Source organism: Pseudoliparis swirei, chromosome 24 (assembly GCF_029220125.1).
Source record: "Pseudoliparis swirei isolate HS2019 ecotype Mariana Trench chromosome 24, NWPU_hadal_v1, whole genome shotgun sequence".
Lineage (NCBI taxonomy): Eukaryota > Metazoa > Chordata > Actinopteri > Perciformes > Liparidae > Pseudoliparis > Pseudoliparis swirei.
In genome coordinates, this window is record NC_079411.1 from 22,807,986 (window position 1) to 22,817,414 (window position 9,429).

Consider the following 9,429-nt stretch of genomic DNA (forward strand, 5'->3'; position numbering starts at 1 on the left):
GTTCCAGAATGGGTCAGCTGGGTCAGGCCCATTAATACCATTTGTAACGATTAGTATGAACATCATCTCTGTGCCATTATTGCTGCTATGTTTCAAATATTATATATATATATTTTTCTTTCTGTAGATTGTGACTGATACTGATTCAGCTTTGTGTCACTCCCAGAGTCTTATAGGGGCGTAGCTGGCCCACTGTGGGCTTGGTCACTTCCTAACCTTCTCTCAGGCCTTAACCAGGGGTTGTTTATTAGGACCTCAGATCAGGTTGAGGTTGAGGGGAGGAACAAGGTGACCAGGCTTTCCTTTACCTTTCATCCTTGTCTCGATAGTTCTTTCTTGATTTACTCCCTATAGACACACACTCTGGGTGGATGCAAACACTCACGAGAGTTCATTTAGCACATTTAATTGTTGTTTGTCAGACACAAGCCGTAGCCACCATCACACTCTATCTATTAAAGATCCATTATATCACAGCAGGGCAGACACAGCTGCGAGTAATAGACTTAACGATGGGTGGCAAGCGTTGACATTAGACGTAAATATTCCCGATGCTTGTTGATTAGCACACCTGAAACCAATCCAAGACATATTTTCATAGAGGCAGCTCTGAAAAAGATCTGTCAGAAATGATACATCTCGACTGAGGATTTTTTTATTGATATGATGATTATTAATAATAATAATAATACATTAATTTTATAAGGCGCCTTTCAAGGCACTCAAGGTCGCCGTACAACATATTTAAAAATGGACACAATTAAAAAGCAGAACAGTTAAAAAGCAAAACAGTTAAAAAGCAGAACAGGCTGCAGCAGAGCAACCAAGAGGGGAACAGGTCAGCCATAGGTCTGCCTGAAAAGGTGAGTTTTGAGGTGAGTTTTGAATAAAGTGATAGAGTCAATGTTTCTGATGTCAGGGGGGAGAGAGTTCCATAGGCGAGGGGCAGAGCGGCTGAAGGCTCGTGACCCCATGGTGGACAAACGAGCTGGGGGGACAGTCAGGTTGATGGAGGAGGCAGACCTGAGGGACCGGGTGGGGATGTTGATTTGGAGGAGGAGAGACAGGTATGGAGGGGCGAGGTTGTGGATGGCCTTGAATGCATGGAGCAGGATCTTAAAGTCAATGCGGTGTTTGATGGGAAGCCAGTGGAGTTGTTGTAGAACAGGGGCGATGTGACAGATCGAAGGGGTTTTGGTGATGATGCGGGCAGCAGCGTTCTGGACTTATTGACTTATGTTTATGTAATCAGTAGACTCGTGCATTACCTCGATTATGTGACAGTAACAGGGCAGCTACGACAGTTGTTGTGGTCAGTTTTATAGTAAAAAAAATAAAAAAATCTAAGTACTTAGTTGGACAATTATTTTGTTTCCCTATCTGTGTCTGAAATCTCTCATTTGCAATAACCTCAATAAACAGACACTCATCAGGCCTTTTACTCAAAAGTCTGACCTCTGATAGGAATTATGGATATGAATAATGGAACGGGTTTTAACTGTTCTTCCTGTTCATACTGTCCAATAAAATTGTCCATAATAGTTTATTTTATGTACCACTATGAATTTACTGTGATGTGTCATAAATATTAATATTATTACGTGTTATCATTAGCCGGTCGCACAGTAATTGCGCCATCTATTTATTGTGACGTAAGCACTTTCTGATTGATTGTTGGGTATATTTGAGGCCCCTATAAAACACTATGAGAGGGTAAACATGGTGCAAGTATACAGAGTGTTTAGGCAGCACATTTGGAAATTGACTTCCAGACAATAGGTGTGACATTAGTAATAGCTTCATATAATGTAAGTGATCCAGAGCCCTGGTGTTGTGCCTGCTGGTTCACTTTAAAGGCTTTCTGGGACCCTTAGATGTAATTTAATGCTCAAGCAGCCGCATCGCTGCAGATTCAGATTAGAGCAAATATGGGAAATGTTGTTCTGCAGGAATAGGAAATGGATCATTATTCAACATGTGCTAGAGAGGAGATGAAAAAGTAGGCTAAAAGTAAATTATTGTTGTTTTTTATTTCTGATAAATCTCCATTTTATTAGTTATTGAATACATAATTTAAGTAATCAGTGACACAACCTTACATCTGGGGCTCCACGCATGTTCTCTTAATAACTGCATTTACCAAGCAACAACAACAGCGGCCAACCACGTGTGTAGATTTCCGTGTGTCCTCCCACAGTCTTTATCTCAACTGAACACAATGTGCATGCGTGTGTGTGTGTGTGTGTGTGTGTGTGTAAGTGTGTTATCGTGTATAGAAAGTGAGTCAAAGAGAGTGTCATAGTTTCAACATGTGGAGTCAGTCATGTCAAACTGCCCCCTCCCACAACCAAGAAAATAAAACTGATTGAGTGATTCCCACTCGAAGGCTGAAAAGTCAAATACTTCATGGACACACAGTCACACAGCAGAGAAACAGAAGAAAACATGCAATATCAACCGCATACAGAATGTGTGAAAAGATGAAGAAAGTATTCATCAGAACACTCGGTTATATCATTAAGAAAGGAATAAGAGGAAGAACAAAAGAGAAAGAAAAATATTAAATAACCAGCTCAGATTTTGGCAATTTATGCACTTCTGCTCAGCTGTCCATGTACACGCAATAGGAGGAATTACATTGATGGCATGTCACATATGGACAAAGCCGGCAAAAGCACGCTGTACCTCCAAACAGAAAACAAGTATCTATAAATCACCCGTGATAAAAGATATGAGGAGAAAAAGGAAGAATAAAAAGTGAAGCAACTCTTGAACTTGAACAATGACAGTAAACATAAAGAAAGTGTTGCCACATGAGGTCTTTGCACACGAGGGAGTTGCTTCACGGTCCTTAAAACCTCTGCAACACTTTAGGCATCTTCAATCACTGCAGGTTGCTCAGCGGGAACGAGAGAGACCCACGACTAACTCACGTCTTGTGAATATGTGAAAACACGAGACAGTGTGGGGGACATGCTCTGCTGCATTAACGCGCTTATAATAGGACTGAGTGGGGGACGTAGTGCAAGGCCGGGGTATAGCCGGGGGTAGGGGTCAAAAGTACACTTTAACGACTTGACCCCCCCTCAACTCACCCTCCACATCCTACTCTGCTGTTTCAAAGGCGTCACTCATCCGACGAACAGAAAATGTCGACAGACAAACTGAAACAAACGAACCAAAAGTGTTCAAGAGATCATGACACACTGAAAAAAACGAAAAGTGAGAAAAGGAAGTGTCAGTTTAGGAACGATAACTATATTGGTGGGGAGTGTCCTGCATGCACACACTCACACTCTCGCTCTCTCTCTTTCTCTCTCTCTGTCATCTTCATTTCCTCCTTACATTAGTTGCTTGGAAAGCATTATTAGTGCTAGTTGGCAGCAGGCGAGCCAACACAAGAGGTGCAGACAGAGGATTTTCTTCTTCTCAGAAGGTGAGACATCTAAAAAAAAAAAAAGAAGTCATGATACACAGTGACATATAAGAGAATGATTGTAATGTTATTTTAATTTCAACATGTATTTTAAGATTCTTTTGGGGCAACTTTATGTCCCTAAGAAGTTTTAGAGGTGTGTGTGAAGACTGCCATCTCTTGAACTACCTGTAGAAAAAAGTATTTTTAATCAGTATGACAATGTCTCTTCTTGTGTGCCTGCAGTAGTAAGGGTATGAAGACCATGTCTTTCTGTCTCATGTCTCCCTCTCGGGTCTGTTTGTGTCTTTTCTTTGTTATCGCCCCTGTTTCTTTGCTTTTCCTAACCCCGATCCTGTCTTTTTTCCCTTTCTCGCCGCATCGGGCCCTTTGACCTTGATCCCTAACATCCCAGCTGGAGTGTAATCTGGTTGGATGGCAGAGGGCGGTGTAGGTGCATGCCCCCAGTTGTTTGTGGTGGACACGCAGACGAGCTACATCTCCGTGCCCAGCGGGAAGGGGTCGAGATGGGCCGGAGTTGGCCAAAAGTTCCTTCTGCTGCTCGTGGGACTCACTCTATTGGGACTTGTTGTTGAGGGATTTTTCCTCTACAGACTATACAAAAAAACGGAGGTGAGGCTGACGCTTGCATGTAATTGTGTGCGTGTGGATGTGCATGTGTGATAGTCTTAGTGTCAGGAGAAGTGTTTGAACCACATGGAAATTCCTATTCTCAAAAAAATCTCCCTATTTCTCCCTCTACGTCATAACCGGACACACACACTCACACACACACACACACACACTACAGCGGACAGCTGAACGCGTGGGCTGTGATTTGCTCTTTTACTTAAAGGTCTATCATGACAAACGTGTCAACTGGACTCTTTCTCTAGTTCTACTTCCCTTTCTTTTCTCTCTCAAGTGAAAACCCGCAGCATATCTTCACTCTACAAAGATAGTTTTGTAATGCTTTATACACTTATCTCATGTTATTTAATTCAAAAACGTGTTCACTATCCTCTCCTCGCTTTATCAGCCACTGTTCTTCTCAGTAACTCTTATCCTCCACAGTACGTTGGCACTTTATTACGTTGTCTCACGTAAAGGCTGAGAACAAAAAAACAGTGTTGGAGTGAAACGACAAAATAACTTTGAATACAAAATATATTTTCAAAATGTATCTTCTGTTGTTTCTAATAAGGGCCTCAATGTTTCTCGTGTCAAATGACGATATGCCATTCATGTTGGTGTACTTTTCTATTGGTTTCCCCGAGACAAGACACTTCCTGTTACTACGTGTTGAACTTCTGACATATTGCTTTCAAACACACACACACACACACACACACACACACACACAGTATATTACTCACCCATGTGTTACATTACATTACATTACATGTCATTTAGCAGACGCTTTTATCCAAAGCGACTTACAATAAGTGCATTTCAACCTAGAGTACAAACTAAGAACAACAAGAATACAGGAAGTAACATTTCCTCAACATAGTCGAACTACAAAAGTACCATAAGTAAGTGCTATTTAAGTGCAACTGAAGTGCTAATCTGTGTTTTAATCCAGATATAGTCGGAAAAGGTGCGTTTTCAGTCTCCGACGGAAGATGTAGAGACTTTCTGCTGTCCTGATGTCAGTGGGGAGCTCGTTCCACCACTGAGGAGACAGGACAGCAGACAGTCTGGATTTCGAGTGATTAGCTCGAGGTGCAGGAGTCACAAATTGGTTGGCTGTTGCCGAGCGGAGCGAACGTGCCGGGGTGTACGGTGTGACCATATCCCGGATGTAGACGGGGCCCGATCCGTCTAGAGCACGGTACGCCAGGACCAGTGTTTTGAAGCGGATGCGAGCAGCCACCGGTAACCAGTGGAGAGAGCGGAGGAGCGGAGTGGTGTGGGTGAATTTCGGGAGGCTGAAGACCAGTCGAGCTGCTGCATTCTGGATGAGCTGCAGAGGTCGGATGGCCTTAGCAGGTAGACCAGCCAGGAGGGAGTTGCAGTAGTCAAGGCGTGAAATGACAAGAGCCTGGATCAGAACCTGCGCCGCCTTCTGAGTAAGAAGAGGACGTATTCTCCTGATGTTGTGCAGCATGTACCTACAGGAACGCGTTGTCGCAGCGATGTTGGCCGTCAGGGAGAGTTGACTGTCGAGTGTCACCCCGAGGTTCCTGGCAGTCAGGGTAGGGGCCAACACAGAGCTGTTGAAGGTGGTAGTCAGGTCATGGGTGGGGGAGCCTTTCCCTGGAAGGAATAGTAGCTGGGTCTTGTCAGGGTTGATTTTCAGATGGTGAGCAGACATCCACTGAGAGATGTCGGTCAGACAGGCAGAGATTCGTGCCGCCACCTGTGTTTCGGACGGTGGAAACGAGAAGATCAGTTGGGTGTCGTCAGCATAGCTATGGTAGGAGAAGCCATGCGAACGAATGACAGAGCAGAGAGAATTTGTGTACAGAGAGAAGAGGAGGGGACCCAGGACGGAGCCTTGAGGAACCCCAGTAGTGAGAGGACAAGGATCAGACACAGATCCTCCAAGTTACCGTAGGTGCGGTCTTTAAGGTAGGAAGAGAAAGAGCGAGTGCAGTGCCTGAGATCCCCAGGTCCTGAAGAGAAGAGATCAGGATCTGGTGGTTCACGGTGTCAAATGCTGCAGAAAGGTCGAGAAGGATAAGGACAGAGGAGAGAGGCTGCTCTAGCAGTGTGAAGCTGCTCAGAGACAGCAAGGAGGGCAGTCTCTGTTGAGTGGCTGGCCTTGAATCCAGACTGGTGAGGGTCAAGAAGGCTGTTACTGTGGAGATAGGAGGACACTTGGTTAAAGATAGCTCGCTCCAGAGTTTTGGAGAGAAAAGGAAGAAGAGAGACCGGTCTGTAGTTGCTGACTTCAGACGGGTCGAGCGTGGGTTTCTTCAGGAGAGGGTTGACTCTCGCCTCCTTCAGAGAGTTGGGGAAACAACCAGTTGAGAGTGAGCTGTTAATAAGATGGGTGAGAAAGGACAGAAGATCAGAATCAGAATCAGAAACAGGTTTATTGCCAAAGAATGAATGTTTTCACAAACAAACGAGGAATTTTTTTTGGTGGAAGGTGCAACATTTGGACATCAAGGAGGAGGAGGGAGGAAGAGGGAGGAGGAGGAAGGAAGAAGGAGGAGAGAGGAAGGTGGAAGAAGAGGTAGTGGGGTGACAGTCAGTCAGTAAAGCTATTGGTGTGGCGGTCATGATGGACGAACTGTACCATCATCTTGGATGATGGAATTGAAGTCCACAAACAGGATCCGCCAGATGCTGGAGGAGATGGTCTTGAGGTGTGAGGATGATGGTGGAGGCCTTGAGGTGTTGAAGATCTCCAGGATGGATGGTCTGTGGCTTGTTGGTGGGGCTGTGGGTTGTCTCAGGACTGCTCCATTGTCTTTCAAAGCGTACTCATCCAGGCTAGATGAACCATGGGGTCAGTCTCTCTGGTAGGGCATTTAATTAACTGTCTATATTTAAATGGCCTGGAGAATGGGAGACGGGACGGGGTCAAGGGCGCAGGTGTTCATTCTGTAAGTCTCACACTCTCTTTTAACTTCCTCTCCCTGCAGGAGTTGTCCCTCTGTAAATATCATCCTCTCTGCCAGAACCTGTCCCATCCCCAAACATCTGGCCAGGAGGTGAGAGTCGGCGTTTTAATAAGGTGTCTTGCCTGCCAGATGTGTGCCGGCGTTTTCCAATTCAACATCCTTTATTTTCCATTTCAGGGTGGCACCATATTGAGTCTAGTGGGACATAAAGGTATTGAGTGACTCTCTGTTTTCATGATTGATACAAATGAGCCACACACATTTGATGTCTGAATTAATCAGCGAAAAGTCTATTTTTTTTAAACTTGCAAAACCTGTCATGTGAATGCATGTGAAGTTTTGTCATTGATTGATTGTTGTTCTGAACCTGCTTTCTTGAACAGAATCAAATGATATTCCCACAGTGCCACAACATCAGGATGAGGTCCAACAGAGGCCGTTTGCTCAACTGATAGGTCAGAGCCTTCTCACCAGTCAAACCAAAACACTGAATTAATCAAAACTATCCGCCCGAATTCTCTCTGCTCACAACTGGTTTCTCTCTCTTCTATCTCATCTTCATCTCAGGCGCCATCACTCCTGTGGGGGAGAACAACATGGTACTGTGGGAAAATATCGATGGCGAAACCGTCACCCACCACATGGGCTACGCCAAGGGTCAGTTGTTGGTGGAGGAGGATGGTTACTACTACCTCTACTCCAAAGTGACGATACATGCTGATAAGCCGCGTTTGCTCATCCAGCACAAGGTCATGAAAGACACCAGTTCCTACGACAATTCTATAGAACTGATGAGATCAAAAAGGTTAGTCGGCGTCACCGCTCCTTACTTCCTTCCTCTGTCGGACCACATGTGCTCACAGACGCTCACTTGAGTGCAACCAGTTTGCAGCTTTTTGTCATCTGTGTATTTAAAGGAAAACTGAAATCAATGCTGTCTTTATTGTGTTGCCGTGAGTTTGCGTTCTGACATCTCGGGTTTCATTTGACCTCCAGTTCCCGCCACCAGACCAGTACAAAGGCTTCAGACAAGGGGGATCTGTGGAGCAGTTTTCTGGCTGGGATCTTCCACCTGCAGAGTGGAGATAAAATCTTTGTCACGTTGGAGAGTATAGACAACATGCGTCCAGGACCTACTGACAATCTCATGGGGGCCTTTATGATATTTCCAGGCAAAATTCTGCAGCATCACCTCTCTCCAACATTGTGATCAGATTGTAAACGTCTCTGTGTTATGTAATTTACACTATTTGTTGTTGTGGATTTTGCATATCTAATATATACACTATATATATAATATAAAGTATGCCATCCTCAATTAATGTATTTGAATCCCTTATGAAAAAGCATATTACAAAAAAGGTATCTGATATTCAGATGATATACTCCGACAATGTTGCATATTGTGTTGTTGTGTGAATAAAATACGGTTTTCTGAGGTGACTTGAGCTTCGAGTAAAGACATTGCTTGGAAAGGTAACAACATCATTAAAGAAATGTTTTGTGGGTGATTATGGACAGATGTATATATGGGGTCAGATCTGTCTCAATAATTGCACATGCACACGCAGAATGATTCACAAATACATTACAATGCATTCCTACTCCGCCACGATAAGCCCCGCCCCTCTAAGGCGGGACAACATCTGATTGGTCTCGAAAAATCTGTGCGTAATTGTGTAGCGATTCACAAATAAATACATAGAAATCCACAAACAGACTAATCCACATAGAAATACAGAAATATATTTGTCATTTTTCTTTTACATTGATATAAAGTGTAATTTATTTCCGTGTAGCCTACATTAAAATGTATTTGTGAATTTGTAAATTGAATATACTTGTGAATTGTCCTGTGCGCATTGTGAATCTTTGCGTTTTCATTTGTGAGTCTCTCTGTGTGCATTTGCTATTATTGAGACTGATCTGACCCCATATGTATTTGCCGCCCACGTCATAACGAGTGCAAAACAAACTAGAATGGGCACTCGGTAGAGCGCATACCTTCGCATATCACAAGATTGGGCATTGAATTATGAACATTTTGGCATTAGTTGCATGCCAATTGGATACAAATTGACCGTGCTATGGTAAAAATCATCACACCAAATTTCATGCGATTCGGTTTAAAACTTTTTTTGGCATGCGAATAACACGCATACAAATAAATAAATAAATACACGGCGATCAAAACATAACCTTCCGCATTTTCAATGCGCAGGTAAAAAGCTTGTTAAGCACACGGAGTCTAACCACATAACACAGTTGCGTACGCCAACGCCTCTCTCACTGTGTTGGTGTGTGTTTGACAAGAGCAGGATGCGGTTGAGTAAGGATGCACCGAGGAGAGGATGGAGGGGAAGAGTTGCTGAGGTGCTAGAGTCGGTGTTGCTGACTCAGCTCTTCTCACAGTACAGGGGAACGTTTCGCATACAGTAC

The 9,429-nt window shown here is 43.9% G+C and overlaps 1 protein-coding gene across 2 annotated transcripts; it reads left to right on the forward strand.

Annotated features, from left to right (window-relative positions):
• The first annotated feature begins 3,376 nt into the window (after positions 1–3,376).
• On the forward strand, positions 3,377–8,433 carry LOC130189484 (tumor necrosis factor ligand superfamily member 14). Of its 2 annotated transcripts, none has more exons than XM_056408295.1 (7): positions 3,377–3,436; positions 3,831–4,048; positions 7,012–7,080; positions 7,168–7,201; positions 7,374–7,445; positions 7,558–7,795; positions 7,987–8,433. In XM_056408295.1, exons 2-7 carry the CDS (start codon positions 3,851–3,853, stop codon positions 8,198–8,200), a joined length of 825 nt encoding a protein of 274 aa, XP_056264270.1. In that variant the 5' UTR covers positions 3,377–3,436; positions 3,831–3,850; the 3' UTR covers positions 8,201–8,433. The 2 variants fall into 2 exon arrangements, with proteins under 2 accessions (XP_056264270.1, XP_056264271.1); XM_056408296.1 differs by having other exon boundaries at positions 7,395–7,445.
• The last annotated feature ends 996 nt before the right edge of the window (positions 8,434–9,429 follow it).